The sequence below is a fragment of the Theropithecus gelada genome, chromosome X, assembly GCF_003255815.1.
Source record: "Theropithecus gelada isolate Dixy chromosome X, Tgel_1.0, whole genome shotgun sequence".
NCBI lineage: Eukaryota > Metazoa > Chordata > Mammalia > Primates > Cercopithecidae > Theropithecus > Theropithecus gelada.
In genome coordinates this window covers 116,199,276-116,221,434 of record NC_037689.1, presented here as the reverse complement: position 1 = coordinate 116,221,434, position 22,159 = coordinate 116,199,276, and the positions used below count along the sequence as shown (strand labels likewise).

Below are 22,159 nucleotides of genomic sequence, written 5' to 3'. Positions count from 1 at the left end.
CTCACACATGCTAAGCTCATTCTTGCCTCGGAGTCTGTACCTGCTGACCCCCTACACCCAGATCTTCACATGGCTAGTGTCTGTTCATCATTCTGGTCTCATCTCAAATGTCATTACCTCAGATGATTTCCCTACCTAATATTCTCTCTGGTTCTCCCAGTCACTCTACTACATCAGCCCATTTTATTTTCTTCACAGCACTCACGCTCTGAAATTAGCTTGCTTATTTACATACGTTTTCTATCATGTAGGATTCATGAAGAAAGAAAACTTGTCAGGTGTCACGTTCACTGCCTTACCCCAGCACACAAAAGAGTGCTTGGCATATGGTAAACATTTAATAAGAACGTGTTGAGCACATGAATTACTGTTTAATAGGCCTTTTCAACAGGCTTACAGATGAATTAATAAATGGCTTGAAACTTGCAGCTGATACTATTATACCATAAATCTTCAAATCTTCCACCATGCCTTATTTTAGACAAGAAGTTTCATTACCATCATCATCATCATAAGTTGACAAATGTAAGAGCTATGTTTCATTGATATTTCAATGTAAGAAATTCAAGTAAAAGAAAAATAGCCAAATAAAAACAATAATTTTAAAATCTTACGGAGAAAACATTATGTGTCTCGGTTTGGCTGTTATTGACTTCTACTTCATAAAATAAGCATCTGCTAATAAAATTCTGTGGATTCTCCCATTGTACATGTAGGTCACCATTGTGGAAGGAGAGGTTTTTAATATGTGGAGGATCAGGTTTCACTGAAAAACAAAAATAAAACACAAGTAAGCTTCCAAAGTTTGATTATACACACACACAGTCTATGGATTCCACATTCATGAATTCAACCAACCATGAACTGAAAATATTTTTTAAAAAATATCATCTGTGCTGAACATGTACAGACTTTTTCCTTCTCATTTATTCCCTAGATAATATAACAACTATTTACATAGCATTTACATTGTATTAGGTATTATAAGTAATGTAGAGATGATTTAAAGTATATGAGAAAATGTGCATAGGTTGTATGCAAGTACTATGCTACTTTTTATCAGGGACTTGAGCATCCATGGATTTTGGTACCTTGGAAGTTCCCGGAAGCAATCCCCCACAAATACTGAGAGACAACTGCATATATATGTAGGGTTCATAAAGTTAAATCAAAACAGAGCTAATGCATTTAGTGGCCTTTCATGATCAGATATATAGTTTTAGAATTTCTGATTAGCCACAATTATGGAAGAAGTTTATTTAAAACTGCGTAGTAAAATGTATTTAAGGAACATATTTGGGATATCTAGCAGATGATATGAACTCTGACCTGCATCTGGTTAGAAAATGGCCAGGGTATAATCAGGACATCTAGATGCAACATAGAGAATAAAGAAGGGCTTGGATCCAGATGTACTTCCACCTGATGAGTAATAAGGCACCAGCTACAAGGGGCTTCCCTAGTTGTCACTTACTAATGCCAATCAAAGACCACCATTAAAACATTGGCTTAGTCTCTGACACACGCTGCAACATAAATGCACCTCAAGGAAATTATGCTAGGTAAAACAAGCCAGTCACAAAAGACAAATACTATATAAATCCACTCCTATGAGATATCTTAAGTAGTCAAATTCATAGAAACAGCAAGTAGAAAGGTGGTTGCCAAGGGCGGGGGGGAGGGGAAATTAATGTCTAATGAACAGAGTTTCGGTTTTGCAAGATGAACAAGTTCTAAAGATCTGCTGCACAACAATGTGAATATACTTAACACGACTGAACTGTACACTTAAAATGTTTATGATGGTAATTTTAATGTTGTGTGTTTATAACCACAATTAAGAATAAAATACTTTGGGAGGCCAAGGTGGGTAGATCGCTTGAGCTCAGGAGATTGAGACCAGCCTGGGAAACATGGCAAAACTCTGTCTCTACAAAAAATACAAAAATTAGCCTGGCGTGGTGGCACACGCCTATGGTCCCAGGTACTCGGGAGGCTGAGATGGGAGGATAGTTTGAGCCCGGGAGGTCAAGGCTGCAGTGAGCTGTGACCACACCACTGCATTCCAGCCTGGGCAACAGAGACCCTGTCTCAGAAAAAGAAAAAATAATTTATTTTTTAAAAAGCATTAGCCTGGTCAATTTACTTTTTCAGGAGTCAGTTATACTTAAGACCAAGCAATAGAAGATAATGGGTAATTAACAGAAAACAACTTGAAGATATCATCTTCTATTTGAGAAGGATCTTCCTTCTTCCTTTATATCACCATTAATATCCAGGGAGAAAAACAGCAAAATAAGCCTTAAAAGGTCATTTAAGATAATCTGCCAAACAAAGAAAAGGGCTCTGCTTCAGCTTACCCCACTGGGCAAAATACTCCAACCTCACTCTCTTGGCCTACAAAGTAAGCTGCCTTTGGTACCCTATTAGAATTCACTTCTATGACTATCTTAGCCAGAATCTGAGCTCCCAGTTGGGATATTTCAACAAATAACCCATTACGCTTATGGAATTTGCTTTAGCAATTTACAAAATGTGTTAATACGCTTTATGTCATTTGGACCTTATGGCAATGTTTTTAGATAGAGAGAGATTATATATTCCATTTCACAGATAAGGAAATATTCGAAGGGGGTTTACATGCCTTGCCCAAAGTGGAGGAGTTAGAACCTAATCAGATATTTTGTGTTCAAGTTGAGGGTACTTTCTAACAGGCTGACATGCAGCTGGCACCCACAGTTATGGCTATACTGGTTTTTCTAACTGATCAGTTCCCATGCCATACAGAACGTTAAATATTTGGAATATCGCCCGATTACACTACCTTCAGTCTATGCCTTTTCTAAGAGACAGATTATTCAGGAACTATATATGATCATTATGAGCATCATCCTCTTTAAGTATCAAGAGACTAGATCTTAGAGTCAGACGGCCTGATTCCTGCTATGATTTGAATGTTTATCTTCTCCCAAACTCACGTTGAAACTTCATCCCCAATGTGGCAGTATGGAGAGGATGGGCCTTGAAGAGATAATTGGGTCATGAGGGTTCTGCCTTCATGGATTGATCTATTCACTGATTAATGGATTAATGGGTTATCATGGGAGTGGGACTGCTGGATGCATACGAAGAGGAAGAGAGACCTGAGCTAGCATGCTCAACTCCCTCACCATGTGATGCCCTGTGCAGCCTTGGGACTTTGCAGAAAGTCCCCACAAACAAGAAGGCACTCACCAGATTTGGCCCCTTGACCTTCCACTTCCCTGTCTCCAGAACTGTAAGAAATAAATTCCTTTTTTTTGATAAATTACCCGGTTTCTGGTATTCTGTTATAAACAACAGAATACCAGAAAATACGAAACACACAATGAACTGAGACAATTCCAATGTTGATTCTACAACTAACTGTTCTAACTCTCAGCGTACTCATAAGTAAACAAGGATAAAGCATCTGGCACATGTGTTCAATAAAAAGAATTTCCAAGTTTGCTTCTTTAAAAAGGATCTATCAAAGAAAGTTATACATCAATATAGTCCCTTGTTTCAGAAGATCTTAAATCCAAAATCATCGTTTTTTATTATTTGTATTGATTGTGCAAAAGATATAACACACTTTTTATCCATATTGTTTTAGAGGACTTCTAAAACTTACCACGGGAAGTTAAAGGCACTATATTGAAGGATGGTTTAATTTTTCCTGCATAATCCTTGACCATTATTTGGACACTGTGTTGTTCAAAACTGGAATCCTTCACTTTGGTCAGATCAAAGGAACAACCAAAGTATTGGCCTTCTTTATAGATCTCTTCACATTGACGAATTTTTTCCAGGCTTCTGTGCCTACAAGAAAAAATGAGACAATCTTCTGCATTATATTTAACAAGGTATTCAAGAAATAAGAGCAGGCTGGGCGCAGTAGCTCACACCTGTAATCCCAGCACTTTTGGAGGCCGAGGCAGGCGGACCACTTGAGGTCAGGAGTTGGAAACCAGCCTTGCCAACATGGTGAAATCCTGTCTCTACCAAAAATACAAAAATTAGCCAGGTGTGGTGGCAGGCGCCTGTAATCCCAGCTACTCAGGAGGCTGAGGAAGGAGAATCTCTTGAACCTGGGAGGCAGAGGTTGCAGTGAACTGAGATTGCACCACTGCACTCCAGCCTGGGTGACACAGTGAGACCCACACACACAAAAAAAGGCAGAATTCTTTTTAATGACTGAAGATGTCCATGAAAAGCAATATTTGCAATAGGCAAGGTAACTTTAAAAATAAACAACCCTATTTTACAATGTGACTCATTTCATATGCTAGGAAGAAAAGACTGTTTTCTGTTTTATTTATTTACTTACTTATTTATTTATTTATGTATTTATTGAGACAAATTCTCACCCTGTCTGCCCAGGCTGGAGTGCAGTGGCACAATCTCAGCTGACTGCAGCCTCTGCCTCTGGAGTTCCAGTGATTCCCATGCCTCAGCCTCCTGAGTAGCTGGGATTACAGGCACGCACTGCTACGTCCGGCTAATTTTTGTATTTTTAGTGGAGACAGGGGTTCACCATGTTGGCCAGGCTGGTCTCGAACTCCTGACCTCAAGTGATCCACCCGCTTTGGCCTCCCAAAGTGCTGGGATTACAGGTGTGAGCCCCTGCGCCCAGCCTAGATTGTTCCTTTTTGATGAACACTGGTACTGTCAGCAGCTATGGAGACTACAGGAGGCCTATTTCTTCTGTATAAGGGAAGACATTCTAAGGCTGGGATTAGAAGTTTCATGCTTCCTGAAAATGCCTATCTGCTGAATTCTATGATTCCTCTTCTGGTCCCTCTGCCCTGCTCCTTCCTTGTTTCTTGGCTTGTTCCGCTCCCTCCTCCCTCTTCCAGCAGAGAGGGAGTAAGAGGACTACTCACATTCTTCTCTCTTTCTGACTCCCTCATTCACTCACCTCCAGTTTATCACTCTCCTATCCCTCGACTACAGTTTCTATGCTGGGAATTCCTAATCCTGACATCTCACCTCAGAACGAATCTCAGATTTCCAACTGCTCCATTTGAGTGTTCTACCGTTGCCTCAAATCCAGCGTCCAAAACACATCATGCACCCTCTTCCCCACCAAACTGTTTTTTCTTCCAACCTTCCCATTTCCATCAGTCAGAGCTCATTTTCTTTGGGCTCCTAGATTAGATAATTTAAATTAAAATCACCTTTCCCCCCACCTCTGTTCCCTGTATTCTATCACCAAATTCTGTTCTTTCTTCCTTTGCAAAGCTTCCTGGATCCTCGTCTTCTATGATACTCCCATTGCCCACACCCTGAGATTCACACCCTAATGACTACAGGCTCCATTGCTTCTTCAGATTGACCTCCCTGACCTTCATTATTTGTGCCCTCCAATCACTGCCAGGTCAATGTTCTAAAACACAATGGCTTTCTAAGTGTCTCACTCCACTGTGTGGCTTTAACTGTCTTCCATAAGCAGTATTGTAGATACCTTATTTACCATTTCTCCTCTACACATACCTTTCCCCAAAGATCATCAGCATCTAGCCCAGCGCAGGCAGACAACGTATGTATTACACTTTTTTTTTTTTAATCTAGGCTATCAGAGAACTGTTTTGTAGTAACTGGCAGAAGACAAGAGTCAAGTCTTACATCATCAGCCACAAAGGGAGTTGCACAAAGGTTTTGCAGAAAAGGAAGACGATTTTAAGAAAAATGAACTAAGAGTAAAGAGTCCCAAATCCCTAACCTGTTACTCAGAATCCTCTGTACTACTTTAAGATGCAGGTTCCTCAAACCTTCTCCCAGAGGGTCTGATTTAGAAGGTTTTGCCAGGACCTAGGAACCAGTATTTGAACAGCAATTCTCCAGGAGATTCTGCTGCAAGTCAGTTTAAAAAACAAAAAACAAAAAAACTCAGAGCTAATGTATTTATTCCTTCAAAGGCTGCACAAAGAAATGCTTCAATATAGAAAATGCTTTTTTCCTTCAAAAGGTAGTACATGAGCTTTTCCCCCTAGTTGCAGCCCCCTCTGGTTTATGAAGAAAACAGTGTTGTAAAAATGAAGTTATTGTCATGACTAGTTTTTGGATCAGACAGTCCTGGAATGTTTCCCGCCCACGGCCAAAAACAGAAACTGAAGAAATTTAATGACATTTTTCTTACATAACTAAAGAAAGCCATGTGTAAAATTGTTTTTTAATGACGAAAGGAACTCCTCGAATGCACAATCTTCTTGATTCCTTTTTCATTTCTGCACCCTGAGTATTCTGCATATGCTCATGGATCTCAGATACGAAATTTTAAAACAATTTTGTTGTAATTTAGAAATAGTTATAGAAGGGAAAATACTGGTTCTGAATAGATAACATTTCTTGAATGCTTGTGAAACATTAACCTAAAACAGCAGGTGATTCCTGTTAAAATTTATATACTGAATTCATCTGCAGCGTCACACTGCAGCTATGAGAAGGAAACTGACAAATTAAAGACTATTTTCCCAACTCAGAAGATGATTAATGTGGTAAAAAACATTCCCTAAAATTCATTGGTATGACTAGTCTGCAGCTCTTCAGGCTAGGGTCTGTTCAATGCCAGACTGTCCCTGCAGGAACACAAGTCATTGCCCTAGGGCTGCAATGAATTATTTTGATTTCAAAAAATGACTCCAGGCCAGGCGTCACGGGTCACGCCTGTAATCCCAGCACTTTAGGAGGCCCAGGCGGGTGGATTACTTGAGGTCAGGAGTTCAAGACCAGCCTGGCCAACATGGTAAAACCCTGTCTCTAATGAAAATACAAAAATTAGCCAGGTGTGGTGGCACGCGCCTGTAATCCCAGCTACTCAGGAGAATCACTGGAACTCGGGAGGCGGAGGCTGCAGTGAGCCGAGATCGTACCACTGCACTCCAGCCTGGGCGATAAAATGAGACTCTGTCTCCAAAAAAAAAAAAAAAAAAACCTACAAAGAGAGACTGTATATTTTCTGGTTGGGGGTTAGGGAAAACAGTCTCTGGCAGTTTGTTTGATGTGATTTATACTGGTACCTGCATAAGCAACCATTTCTGGTGCTTGCTAATGGGCACTGTGTCTTGACTCCCTTTCTTTTGTGGTTTTGATTAGAAAGGATCTGTCTAGAGGAGAGCAAGAAAGAAGGGAGTATGGGTTAGGTACCAATTCTGTGAGACAGGGGAAGAGGCCAGCACTGTGTACTGACTGCATCTGCAAGGGAGTGGAGATGAATAACAATAATAATTAGTTGTTGTTGTTTTTTTTTTTTTTTTTTTGAGATGGAGTCTTGCTCTGTCGCCCAGGCTGGAGTGCACTGGTGCGATCTCGGCTCACTGCAAGCTCCGCCTCCCAGGTTCACGCCATTCTCCTGCCTCAGCCTCCCGAGTAGCTGAGACTACAGGTGCCCACCACCACACACCCGGCTAATTTTTTTTTGTATTTTTAGTAGAGACAGGGTTTCACTATGTTAGCCAGGATAGTCTCAATCTCCTGAACTCGTGATCCACCCACCTCGGCCTCCCAAAGTGCTGGGATTACAGGAGTGAGCCACCGCGCCCAGCCAATGGTAATAAGAGCTATCATGGATTGAGTGCTTACTTTACATATGCTAGCAGCTAGTCATGGCTCTAAACACTGGCCCTCACAATAACCTTAAGAAGCAGGCACTATTATTACTATCTCCATTTCCCAGATTATAAAACTAAGGCTGAGAGAGAAGGGACTTACCCAAAATCACACTAAAGTAAGGAAGAGAGCCAGGATTTCAACCCAAGCAGTGTGGCCCAGAAAGAATAAGCTGTGAGGTGGTAAGGGGATAAGATACAGAACCTATACCAGCACCATCCAACAGAACTTTCTGGCATTATGGAAATGGATGCTATCTGTGCTGTCCAATACAAGAGCCACTCATCACTTGTGAAAGTGGCTGGCGAGACTATGCAACTGAAGTTTTAATTTGATTCAATTTTAATTAATTTAAATTAAAACGTAACTAGCCACATGTAGCCAGTGGCTCCTATACTGGATGGCACAGAACTACACTTACAGAAAGAGCCCCTGCTGATGACCAGCTCTGGGACTGTGTATGACAAGAAGTAGGCCAGGTGCGGTGGCTCACGCCTGTAATCCCAGCACTTTGGGAGGCCGAGGCAGGCTTGAGCCCAGGAGTTTGAGAGCAATCTGGGCAACATGGCAAAACCCCATCTCTAAAAAAAACACAAAAATTAGCTGGGTATGGTGGTACACACCTGTGATCCCAGCTACTCAGGAGGCTGACGTGGGGGAATGGCTTGGGCCTAGAAGGTTGAAGCTGCAGTGAGCAATGATCACACCAACTGTACTTCAGCCTGGGCAACAGAGCAAGACCCTATCACCAAAAAAAAAAAGTAGGATCCTTGATACCTGCCTCCCTTGGATGCTAGTGACCCACCACTATCTTGGGATTGTGGCTTGAGCCACCTCCAGTGGCTATACAGACTGTTCCCTGCAAAAAGACATCAACTGAGGGCTGAAAGCCAGCCCAAGTACCATCTGCTCTCAGCTTTGGTGACAGCCTGCTTCAGCCCAGAGGAAGAGGAATGCTTTTTCAAATTGGTCAGTCGTTTTTTTTGTAATTCATTCACCCAGAGGAAACATTCTTTTAACAATTTGCATTGAGACTGTGTTTTCGCTACTGTATTCCCAAGGCACTTCCGTATTTTTGTCTTAGAAGAACCCCAAGGACTAGGCCACCATCTGCCTCCAGTGGCACCCTGATTCTAATAGCTGGGATAATTTCCTACCCAGTCTGCCATGGAATGAGATACAGTTTTAAGACTTCTTCCCTTCTTTTCCAGCCCCTTATATAGACATAGATTCTTTAAAGGTTTTCCCTGTGGTTTTACCAATAATGACTCCAGGGAAAACAAGAGGGGTTAATAGCATAATAAACACATGCATGCTACCAACTCACAAGACATCTTAAAAGCTTGTGTAACAGCTTTCCCTAAACTTTACTGCAACATCAATAGGCAGGCTACTCCTTCTTAGTAAGGTTTAGTTTTTTGGCCCCTTCTTAGCAATTCTTTAGGGATCTGGATCTACTCAATCCTTCTCTCTTTTTATTCATGAACGATAATACTCCTCAGTTGCTTATACCTCGTAAGTCATCACTGCAATCTTCTCTAGCTTTGGATCCTACCAAACATTCACAACTTGTTTACAGAATACCTACTAAATATCAGGCACCAGGAGAAACAAGACACAGCTCCTGCTCTCAAGAGAAACTGAAGCCTGGCAGGTTACCACCAAGTAACAGGAAATGACAACACAATGTGCTGGGTAGTATGACACAAGAAATTGCAAGGTGCCGTGGGACAAGAGGAAGGGGCACATGTCTAGACTTGAGAGGTCAAGGAAGGCTTTCTGGAGAGGAAATGGTGTCTGGGCTGAAATAAAGATAAAGACAAATAAGAAGCATCCAAGTGAAAAGGAAAGGCCTAGGCTACAAGAGGATGCAGAATGTTTCCACTATTCTGTGTGAATATTCTGTTTGAAATCTAGTGTTCTGTTTGAGTATTTGAAGAAAGCAGTCTGAGGAACTGAAAGAAGTTTGCTGTGGGCAAACGGTAGGCTGCAAGAGGGGCGGGGGTGCGTGGAGGCACATGCAACCGAGTCTGGAGAGGTTGACAGGGGCCAGGTCGGTCATAAAGCGATTTGTCTGTCATGCTGGAGAGTTTGGACTTTAACCTAAAGCCACCAGGGAGCCACTGAAGGGTTTTCAGTAAAGGAGAAACAACAGGTATCGAGAGTGAGCAGGTGAAACTACAAAACCTCAAATGAGATTTACATCAGGGGGAAAAAAAGAAACAGACTTCAGACATAACCACACAGAACTTCTGGCTCCACCTTCAGGACTTCCCAACTTTGCCAGGAGGATCCTTCCACCAGGGAGGAGTGCCGATGTGAATCCTGGGGCAACTTTGGAGGTTTTCATCCAAAAGTGTGTGTGTGTGTATGTGTGTGTGTGTGTGTGTGTGTTTTGCATTCTATTCCATGGTATAGCCATGAGTGTTTTAATGTATCAAAAATGCTTTCCATCATGTCATCAGGCAAAGCAGACACTCTAGCATGAAAGGCCATGTCTATCCAGTAGCTTCACAAGTCTTGGACATGGCCCTCCACATCCCATTCTCTCAGAAGCAGTCTTAACAAATGACAGTCAGGGAACAAGGCCATGTGGAGGCGGACTGCCTATGCTAGGTCTCCCCTTCTCCACCCTGATATCACAATGATTAAATATCTCCATTTCTCAAAACGCTCTTCCTCAGAGGCCAGCCTCAGAGAAACTTCCCCATCTGGGCAGTCTGCCTCCTTCATCAAAGCCTCCCAGTCCCCTCTCCATCCACCCATCCACCTCCCCTCGACCACCAACCCAAGCTTCAACCTAACTTCCCACAGGAATCTATCCCTCTGCAACAGCCTTCAGTATACACTGTCTTCTTTAATTTAATGCAGGTCACTGTATCAGGCACTATCTTCTCTATAGTTTAAGCTTTAGGAGAGAAGAGATATGTTTCTTGTCTCTGTTGTGCATTCAGTGGTTTATCCACAAAGTGTTCTAAATAAAGGTGTACTGAATTAAATTGGATTAACCTGGTCTTTCTTCCTTGTTCTGTTGCTAATAATTCTAGGCTCTAAAGGGAATGATGGAAGACTAACTTAGAAATTTAACAAACTTTGTAGTAGATATAGTCACAAATACCAAATACTGAAGTATCAAATATCAAAATATCAAAGTTATTTTGCAGGAAGCTAAACTACTTTTTGAGGCTGGGTGTGGTGGCTCACACCTGTAATCCCAGCACTTTGGGAGGCCGAGATGGGCAGATCACTTGAGGTCAGGGATTTGAGACCAGCCTGGCCAACATGTTGAAACCTTGTTTCTACTAAAAATACAAAAATTAGCCAGGCATGGTGGTGCATGCATGTAATTCCAGCTGCTTGGGAGGCTGAGGCAGGAGAATCACTTGAACCCAGGAGACAGAGGTTGTAGTGAGCCGAGATCGCACCACTGCACTCCAGCCTGGGTGACAGAGCAAGACTCTATCTCAAAAACATAAACAAACAAACAAACTACTTTTTGACCCCAGACATGATATCACTTTCCTTTTTAAAAGTAGATATCAATAACTCATACATTGCTAGTGGAAATGTAAGGTGAACTAGCTTCTTCAGAAAATAGTTTGGCATTTTTTAAGAAAAACTAAATACACAATTACTACATGACCCAGCAATTGCACTCTTGGGCGTTTATTCCAGAGAAATGAAAAGTTATGTTCATATAAAAATCTGTATGTGAATATTTACAGTAGCTTTATTCATAATAGCAAAACACTGGAAACAACTGAGATATCCTTTAATGAACGAATGGTTTAAAAAACTGGTACGTCCATATCATGGAATACTACTGAGCTATAAAAAGGAGTGGCCTCTTGATATACAACTACTTGTACAGATCTCCAGGGTATTATGCTGAGTTTTTTTTTTTTTAAACCAGTCTTAAGTGGTTATGTACTATAGGATTCCATTTCAGTAACATTCTTGAAATAATAAAATTAAAGAGATGGAGAACAGATTAGTGGTTGCCAGAGGTTACAGGATTGGGGGAGAGGGGTGTACAAGGAGAGATGGTTTAAGATGGAGGTGAGGCTGGGCGCGGTGGCTCACTCCTGTAATCCCAGCACTTTGGGAGGCCAAGACGGGTGGATTACAAGGTCAAGAGATCGAGACCATCCTGGCTAACACGGTGAAACCCTGTCTCTACTAAAAATACAAAAAATTAGCCAGGCATGGTGGCGGGCGCCTGTAGTCCCAGCTACTTGGGAGGCTGAGGCAGAAGAATGGCATGAACCTGGGAGGCGGAGCTTGCAGTGAGCTGAGATCGTGCCACTGCACTACAGCCTGGGAGACAGTGCGAGACTCCGTCTCAATTAAAAAAAAAAAAAAGATGAAGGTGAGTGTGGCTACAAAAGGGCAACTCCTCATGGTGATGGAACCATTGTATATCTTCACATGTGATAAAACTGCATACAACTATACATATACACACACACGAGTGCATGTAAAACTGTTGAAATAGGACGGAGGTTTTCGGATTGTACCAATGCCAACTTTCTGGTTTTGATAATGCACTATAGTTACACAAGATGTTACCACTGGGAGAAACTGAGTGAAGGGTATATGGGATCTCTCTGTACATTTTTTCTGGTAATATATAGGATCTATACTTGAAAATAGAAAGTTTATTTAAAAAGTAGACACCAAAGGCAGATGCATTTTTCATTGAAGCAAATTGTCCATCTTGTTGGGTTTGCAGAAAAAAATAGACCGTTCTTTTTTTTAACTAGGTTGGATCCAAAGGCTCCCAACACAATCAGTCTTCCAGTAATTGTACTGTACATACTCACCAATAGTAGAGAGTATAGTTAGTGTCGGGACTGGTATTCCTTCCAGGGAGCCAAGAACACTTCATGTAGCTCAGGTTGTGCCAAATGCATTGAAGCTCAGTCACAGCGGACTCAGGATCACCTACAATATCCAGGCCAAGAGTTTAAGACCCTTCTTTCCTTGTAATGCAAAGTAGCGAATCACTCTTTGGCATGGGGGATGATGAGAGTGCTTCATGCTGCTTTGTCAGAAAGCAAACTCTTCATCTTTCACCCCATTTTACCCAGAAGTCACCCAGGATGGAGGAAACCCAAATCTAATTTGTTCACAACCTTCTCTCTTACCTCCTGATACAAAGAAAACATCTTCCCTATCCCTGAGGGACCCTAAGTAATATCCGTAACTGGAGGGAGAGATAAAAGATCAAAAACTATTTCAATCATAGACAATATCCACACAATTCCTAAATGAATGTGGATATACAAACAACCCTTATATATACATCTGTCTTAAAAAAATTATTGAGGTACAATTTAACTTTCTGTCTTTTGGTCAATACTGACACTTTTTTTTTTTTAAAGAGACATTCAGCCAGGCAGGATGGCTCACGCCTGTATTCCCAGCATTTTGGAAGGCCAACAAGGGTGGATCATTTGAGGTCAGGAGTTCAACAGCCTGGCCAAATTGGCGAAACCCTTCTCTACTAAAAACACAAAAAATAGCCGGGTATGGTGGCACACACCTGTAGTCCCAGCTACTCGGGAGGCTGAGGCACAAGAATTGCTTAAACCGGGGGGGTGGAGGTTGCAGTGAGCCGAGATCTTGCCACTGCACTCCAGCCTGGGTGACAGAATGAGACTCTGTCTCTAAATAAATAAATAAACAAACATTCCTCCTAAAGCAATTCTGGGCAAAGGTAAGCCTAACTTAACTCTTAGTAGTTGCCTCTTATGTGTCATGACTTTAAGAGCCCTAATATCTTTCTGACCTAAAATCTCTATCTTTACAAAGCCATTTTAGTTAAGGTATAATGTCTTTAAATTAAACACCTCTGTTTAAAACGTAAATCTGTTATCCCTCATGATCCTTGAAGGGGTACTATGCTGAGCCATCATCAATCATTTTATGTCATAGCATAGTATAATAATTATTATTTTTTGAGACAGAGTCTTGTTCTGTCACCCAGACCGGAGTGGAGTCGTGCGATTTTGGCTCACTGCAACCTCCACTTCCCGGGTTCAAGCAATTCTCCTGCCTCAGCCTCCTGAGTAGCTGGGACTATAAGTGTGCGCCACCACACCTGGCTAATTATTATTTTTTTCTCCATGTTGACTAGGCTGGTCTCAAACTCCTGATCTTAGGTGATTCGCCCGCCTTGGCCTCCCAAAGTGCTGGGATTACAGGCGTGAGCCACTGCATCCAGAGATACCATCATCATGCCCAGTTTACAGATGAGGAAACTAAGGTGCAGAGGGGCTAAGACATTTGCCCAAGGTTACACAGTTAATAGCTGGCAGAGCTGGGACTTAGACAGTTGGTTTCTGGTAGCCCTGCACTTAATCAGTATATGCTACTCCCTGTATGTAACATAAGAGCCAGAAGGACACTGGGTGAGGTGGGATTGGGGAACAATGATCATCCTCACTACTTGACAGCTTTTCCTAGGGTTGTCTTGTATTATCTTGTCTAGACTTGTATTGGAGCCAGGCCAGCATACTATTTTTCTCTTTAAACACCTTTTCCCAAATATATCCTGCATATCAAACTAATTGTCACATATAATGGGTAAGACAGTATTTTGTTTTTCATTTTGAAAGCACTGGGACCGAAATGTGAAGACATACAGCAAGTCACTCAATTCCTTTCTTCCTCATAAAATGGATCAGGGTAATAATACATGCCTTACTCACTTCCCAAGATAAGCTTGTGAGTCTCGACCTAAGGGAGGTGTGTGTGTGTGTGTGCGCGCGCTCATGTGCACGTGCACACACGTGCATGTGTATATCATTTTTTAAATTATTAAATTTTATATAAATATTAGGTATTGTTATTCAAGTTGTTTGTAAGCTTCTTCAAGGCAGAGACATACTCATATTTTCATTGAGCTGCTAGCACCTAGTATAATGCCTGGCACTTATTAGACTCAGAAAATGTTTGAGAATTGAATGAATTAATGAACGATGCACAAAAGCATTGGAGTATTTGGATTTATTCTCTAAACACCAAGAGATAGTGCTTTCAGTTGTTACCTTCAGGGGGTGAGATGCATTTTTCAACCAAAATGCTAGGCTTCTCACTTTCATTGGTGCTACACTGGGACCCCACTTGCAGACAAATCTTCTCATTCAGGGGCACTTCTTTTGAACGACGAGTTTCTGGAGCTAGTTTCTAAGGTTAGAAAATTGTAAAAGGCATTGCTTCAGCAAACACACACTTAAATAATGAAACATTACATGTCCAAATGTGTTGGTTTTTGTTTGTTTGTTTTTTGTTTTTCTAATTAAAAAAGTCCTCAAATGGTATAGATCAGTGATTCTCCACTGGGGGCGATTTTGTTCTCCCTGCCACTCTCAGGGACATTTGGCAATATTGAACATTTTTTATTGTCCTAACTTGGGAGGGGGAGGTTACCGGAGTCTAGTAAGTAGAGGTCAAGGATGCTGCTAAACATCCTACAATGCACACGACAGCCCCCCTCCTCCTACAACAAACCCTTCACCAAATGTCAGTAGTGTCACCATTGAGAAACCCTGGTGTAGATAAAATAATTTCCCACATTTTAAAGGTATAAACATGAAATTTACCTATAAATCTACAATGCTAACATATCAACTCTCTAAAGACAATTCTAAAGGAAACACAGTATGATTATCAAAATTCACTTAGAAGTAGATGCACTGTACCATGAAAATTAAGGTAAAAAAGGAATGCTTTAAGAATCCAGGAATCATGCCAGGCTCAGTGGCTCATGCCTGTAATCCCAGTACTTTGGGAGGCTTAGGCAGGCAGATCGCTTAAGCCCAGGAGTTTGAGACCAGCCTGGGCAACATGGCAAAACCCCATCTGTACAAAAAAAAATATTGGCCAGGCATGGTGGCTCATGCCTGTAGTCCCAGTTACTCATGGGGCTGAGGTGGGAGGATCACTTGAGCCCGGTGGGGGAGGCTGCAGTGAGCCAAGATTGCAGCATTGCACTCTAGCCTGGACAATGCAGTGAGACCCTGTCTCAAAAAATAAAAATCCAGTAATCATGGTTACTTCTGGGTAAGGAAGTAAAGGAAGGGGACCTGAGGGCTGAAGAGAGACTTTTCATTAAACCTCTTTGTCTACTGTTTGACTATTTTGACTACCTCATATATATGTATAAATTTCAAGCACTGCTATACGTGCTGAGTATATACATTCTCATTCTGAAAAGTAGATATGCTTTGTGGAACCATAGGAAGCCAATTTATAGACATCATAGAGACATAAATCACCAGCCTGGTTACTATGACTTAGAATAATGAGATTAATGGGCTGTCTGGGAAACAAACATTTCCCAAATTGACAGAGTTGGAATAATTAAGAATGGAGCTGCTTTTAATCAGAGCTCCAAGGAGAGTGTTTCCTGTTTTGCAATAGCTTCTGACTCAAGTCAGAGATACTATTTCATCTACATGTTGCTGGCCATGAAGGGGAAAAGTTGCTACAGTTAGTTCTATCTACTACCGTAAGGAGCTATTCTGCCATGTCACATGCCTGCTGCCAGCTGAGCATGAGGGCAACTGTGAGATACCCCCAAAACCAGGACATATGGATGGCCTCTGAGAAGTAACTAGCAAGTCAACAATGAATAAATCATAGCAAGGACACAAAAACAAAATCACTTTATAGAACCAGAATAGCTCTTAGGTCCAGTCAAGACAGCACTCTGAAAAGGGAGTTGGTCAGCCCTGGAAGAACAGAAAAAGAAATGTCTGTGAGCAAAATCCTGACAGGGAAGAAAAAGGGGGTGATACAGGAATGTGGACATTGAATTTTTCTGTCCCACTGGCAAAGCTATTTACCCTCAGTAGGGCCTCCAGCTATTCTTAGACAAGTACATTTTTACAACTAATTTCTGATTCCTCACCAAGAAATCTACTTAACATTTGGCCTCCTATATAGGCTCTGCTGACAGGGATGAAATGCACCAGTTATGCTGACAGAAATCTTCCTAGACTGCTTCACCATTATCATTACCATTTTCACAACAAAGTAAAAAATTAGCCCTTGAGAGATGCATGTGTGCTGAGGAAATGAGGTTTCCGAGTATGTGAAGCTGAAGACCTGCCTCCAGGATCATGGTAATGGTGGCAGGAAAGCTTCGCATACAAATTTTACCAACCTCACAATTTTACTAAGCGCAAGTCCTATCTATCTCTGAAGAAGCCACCTTTATCCAAGGATCCACGGCAATTCTTGTTTGGAAGCTATATTTGCCCTTTGAAGACACCAGGGGAAAATGCACAGTCAAATGTCAAATTAGACTGTACAGTCAAATATAGTCAAATTAGAATCATCATGAAAATAATCCCCAGTTTTCATATTATAATGGACACTGTCCCAGTTAGAGGGTTACAGAGTTTTAATACACAAAAATTATCACAACGGAATTTTTAATTTAAAAAATGCCTTAGTGGCCAGGCGTGGTGGGTCACACCTGTAATCCCAGCACTTTGGGAGGCCAAGGTCACCTGAGGTCAGGATCACCTAAGGTCAGGAGTTTGAGACCAGCCTGGCCAACACGGCAAAACCCTCTCTACTAAAAACACAAAACAATTAGCTGGTCGTGGTGGCATGCACCTGTAGTTCCAGCTATTTGGGAGGCTAAGGCACAAGAATTGCTTGAACTCAGGAGACAGAGGTTGCAGTGAGCTGAGATCACACCACTACACTCCAGCCTGGGCAACAGAGCAGACTCCATTTCAAAATAAAATAACATAAAAAATTTTAAAATGCCTTAGTATCTAAATCTGAACCTTATGCTTTAGGCATATGAATAATAACACAGAAAAGGGACAGTAGAGGGAAAATTTTTTCAAATAATAATTTTTTTAAATTTCTTTCAAAGTTCAAGGTAAACAATATTAAACTGGCACTAATATAGTAGGAACCCAGATTATTAACAACTGCCAAGTCAAGCATACCTCTCTGTATCACACAAGAAACTAAATTCCTAAATTCCTTCCATTAGATTTTTTTTTTTTTTTTTTTTTGAGACAGAGTCTTGCTCTGTTGCCCAGGCTAGAGTACAGTGGCATGATCTCGGCTCACTGTAACCACTGCCCCCTGGGTTCAAGCGATTCTCCTGCCTTGGCCTCCCAAGTAGTTGGGATTACAGGTGCACACCACCACGTCCGGCTAATTTTTGTATTTTTAGTAGAGAGGGGGTTTCACCATGTTGGCCAGGCTGGTCTTGAACTCCTGACCTCAGGTGATCCACCCAACTCGGCCTCCCAAAGTGCTGGGATTACAGGCATGAGCCACCACGCCCAGCTCTTCCATCGAATCTTGATGAGGTATGTGTGATGGCTCCCACGTGACTTTTGGCTTTGGTGAATCATTCCCACTGGTAGCTGCTGTATGACGTTATGCTCCACCCTGTAGGGAATCTGGTTCTCTTTTAAAATTTATCAAAAACCAAGGCAAGAGTCCTGAACTGATCTCCCCAGACCGATGTTCACTTGGCTGGACTGCACCTCTCTCAACTCCAGAATTCCTTTCTCAAAAAGAAAGGGAATTAGCTTCAGCATCTTCCTATTTGGATGCCTGGCCTTTTCATTTGCCTAATGGGACTTGCCCATTTCTTAGTGATGAAAGATATCTAAAATCTGATGCCAGATCCTCCTTCTACTTGCCAGCTGAGGAACTATAAGATATTACTTAAAAAATGGTGGAGGGCAGCCATTTACACTAATCTTTTCTTTTTCAAAGATCCTCTGCAAATCCCTGTCTCTCAACTTGATGAGCCTCCAATCTTAAGATTGAAAATGACCTCAAGAGTTTATCTCATTTAGCAACTTGGGACCTTTGAACACTTTCCTAAGCCCCCTAATGTACGAACTATCATAATGTCATCACTTCAATATACCTCAGGGATAAATATACCTCAGTTTGGCCCCATGATGCTAATGCTGTACCCAAAGAACAGAAAGAGGAGAGGAAAATTACTTCTGCCATTCATTTTCAGCCTCAGGATGATAAACTTGAAAAAGGTCCAGACAGGATATCTCCTATCACTGATTGGAAGGAATAATCTGTGTTCATCACAACTGTAGGACTGATGGCCATCAATGCTGTCAAATGGCTAAAATAAATGAGCTGGCCTTAGGCAGAGGTCACCCTTTTTGGTCTCTATCTGGTTTCTTCAGGGGTAAAATGGAAGAAACAAGATTAAATGATAATATTAGGCTGAACCAAATAATACTGACAACATTCAACCATTTTGATCCATAAAAGTGGTAATTTCACATGGCTCAACCTAACAACAGTAACAATAATAAAAGCTAACAATTACCTAGCACTAACTCTGCGTCAGGTGCATTACAAACCTCATCTCCTTTAACGCACATGCCATCCATATTCAGTAGGTACTATTATTACCCACCCTGCCCCCAACAACCCCATATTTTACAAACAAGAAAATGGGAGCTCAGAGAGGTTAAGTGATTTGCCCAAAATCAAACAGCTTGAAAGGGGAAGAGATAAAATTTCAAGCACAATTCTATCTGATTCTACTGTCTCCTAAAATTACATTTAACTCTAAATTTCTGTACATACACTAAGGAAATAGCCCGATTTCTAGGCTAGAATACCAGCCTGGCTACCTGATTGATCCTTGACAACTTAAGAAAAAGGGACCTGAAAAGCAACCTCTCCTCAGGGTTTCAGTTAGACACTTGGGTGATTATAGGGTTTACATCCAGAGGCGTTTAGAGTCTCTCTCTGAATTTCTCAAGGCTCAATTACCAAAAATCACCACTAAGACTCCAAATGCCTAAGGCCCTTCCTTAGGAGGAACAAGAGGAAGCCAACAGTATGTAACGGTGAACTCCAGTCTCACTGCTGGTAGTATCATTGGCTTCCACATTTAGAAGACCTCTTTTAAAATGCAAATACTTCTGACAAGCCTCAATTCTTCATCAATTAATGCCTAAGCCATAAGTAATACCTCAGCAAGCCAAGGGAGAGGAAGGCAGATAGCAAATTTCCCTCCAGACGAAGAGCATGTTCCATCCTGACTATTAAACTTTTATATACATTATTTTCTGTGTTCCGGCAAGCCAGGGAAATGAGTAAAGCCATACTTTATACGTAAGGAAACAAAGGCTCAGAGAGGTTAAGCACTTTATCCCGGGCTATAGAGTCAGTTAAGAGTGACAGTGCCAACCAGAAGCTAGTTCTCCTGACTCTTCCTGCCACCAAAGCTGCCTGAACTTGGTGCTTCTACAATTCACCAATGCAAAGCACTGTTGCTAATAACTTCTCATTCTGCCTACTCAAAATCCCGGACAAATTCAACCCCAAACACCCAACCCCCTCGCCGTCGCCACCCTGCAACAAACACATACACGCTGAAAGAAGGTATGAAAACATTAAAAAAAAAAAACAGTTGAATAAGATTATCATAAAGAACCTGAAATTATCCAAACCTATTAACAAAAATTCACTTATATCAGTTGACTAGAAATCTTGAAAGTCTTCCTTTTTCCTCAGGCATTATGGAACCCTCTATTCAAACACACCTGCCACTGACATCTTACTTTTTCACTTTCCATATGGCCATTTACTTTTACGCCACATAGTGCTTTTATATCTATTTGTCCATGTGATTAGCAAGATGGTAAATGTAAAAATTCCCTGAAAAATTAAGTGTTATAGAGATACAAGGCGATATAGCTACAGACAGGAACACAGGATCAAATTTTAACAATAACATAATTATTTATTGAGTACCTTAGAGAAAAAGATATCTAATATTTCCTGTCAAAGCAATCTCAATTGCATTTAATTGTCAATTAGGAAATATTTTTAAGTGTTCATTTGTGTCAATAGTTGCTTCTGTAATTTCTCCAACTGAAATTTAAACACATCCTAAAATACAATTTCCACTTTGATATAAGATTACAATTTGGCTTATTCTTGGCTCCAATTCATAGTGTTCACTTTACCTCATCAATGTAACATGTTGCAGAAAACTTACCTTATCTTGTTTGTCGCCAAAATGACTAAAATACCATAGACTACAATTTGGGCTGGCTCCCTCGGGTGGATTCCATGTCCATATTACTGTGCAGAGGTTTTCAACAGAGACACTCAAATTTGTCACAGGTGGTTGAGTTTCTGTTCAAATCAAGGACAAAAAAAATGAATTTATCAACAGTATTTTTAATGGTTTGCTTAATTCTCCCAAGTTCTGGAGGGCAAGATAGTCATAGCTGAGTTAACAATATCTAACATATACTGGGCCAGGGACTATTCTAAATATTCTACACATATTAATCCATTTAGTCCTCACAACAATCTTTGAGATAGGGACTAGTATTAGCCTCATGGTTTGTTGTTGTTGTTGTTGTTTGAGATAGAATCTTACTCTGTAACCCAGGCTGGAATGCAGTGGCACGATCTCAGCTCGCTGCAGCCTCTGCCTCCTGGGGTGAAGTGATTCATCTAGCCTGTTACTGGTACTACAGGCACACGCCACCACGCCTGGCTAATTTTTGTAATTTTAGTAGAGATGGGTTTTCACCATGCTGGCTAGGCTGGTCTCGAACTCCTGAGCTCAAGTGATCCACCCGCCTCGGCCTCCCAAAGTGCTGGGATTACAGGTGTGAGCCACCGCGCCCGGCCTACTGGCCTCATGTTAAAGATGAGGCAACTAAGGCAACAGGCACGTGAAGTCATTTGTTCCATATACCATGGTTACAGTAAATGAGGCAGAGCTGGGACTGTCACTTGAAAAGTGTGGCCCCAAGGTCACATTCTTAACCACTTTCATAGAAAAGAGTGATATTCTTAAATACTAATACTTCCAAGTTGTCCTCTTCCAGGAATTTGGGGTTCCCTAACCTTGGGATACACACCTCACTCAACACAGACTGTTCAGGCTGGGCACGGTGGCTCACACCTGTAATCCTGGCACTTTGGGAGACCAAGTGGCTTGAGCCCAGGAGTTTGAGACCAGCCCAGGCAACATAGCAAAATCCCGTCTATGCAAAAAAAGTTACAAAAGTTAGCCAAGCATGCTGGTACATGCCTATAGTCCCAGGTACTGGGGGGCTGAAGCAAAAGAATGACTTGAGCCCGGGAGTTTGAGGCTGCAGTGAGCCAAGATCATGCCACTGCATTCTAGCCTGAGTGACAGAGCAAGACAGGGTCTCAAAAACAATGACAACAACAACAACAAAAAAACAGATTGTTCAAAATCTCAGCAGTTCTATAAGTAAGTTTAAGAAGCTCATCTTTAATTCTGCTTGCTAACATGACCTGGTAATTGTTTTTTTATAGCTTTTTCCAAAGAAGTACTGAGAAAGAGACTTAGCAGCCCTTGTTCCCCTGAGGTCTGACACTAAACAGCTAGAGCTAGAGCTTTGACTAATCTGAAGAGGGAAGAGAAACAGGAGGAACTGTGAAACATAATTTTAAACTTTCCTGAGAACTTCTCCTGAGACCAAGACTATCAAAATCATCCCCCAGAAACTGG

General features: G+C 41.5%; 1 protein-coding gene across 1 annotated transcript in view; it reads right to left on the bottom strand.

The window, feature by feature from the left end:
- Positions 1–22,159, bottom strand: part of IL13RA1 (interleukin 13 receptor subunit alpha 1) — a 65,887-nt gene that overhangs the window by 31,956 nt on the left and 11,772 nt on the right. Inside the window, exons 2-6 of the mRNA XM_025372720.1 lie at positions 20,660–20,799; positions 14,682–14,820; positions 12,453–12,573; positions 3,653–3,840; positions 615–766 (exon numbers count right to left, since the gene is read on the bottom strand). Coding sequence (XP_025228505.1) covers positions 615–766; positions 3,653–3,840; positions 12,453–12,573; positions 14,682–14,820; positions 20,660–20,799 — 740 coding nt within the window. The remainder of the gene's footprint in view (positions 1–614; positions 767–3,652; positions 3,841–12,452; positions 12,574–14,681; positions 14,821–20,659; positions 20,800–22,159) is intronic.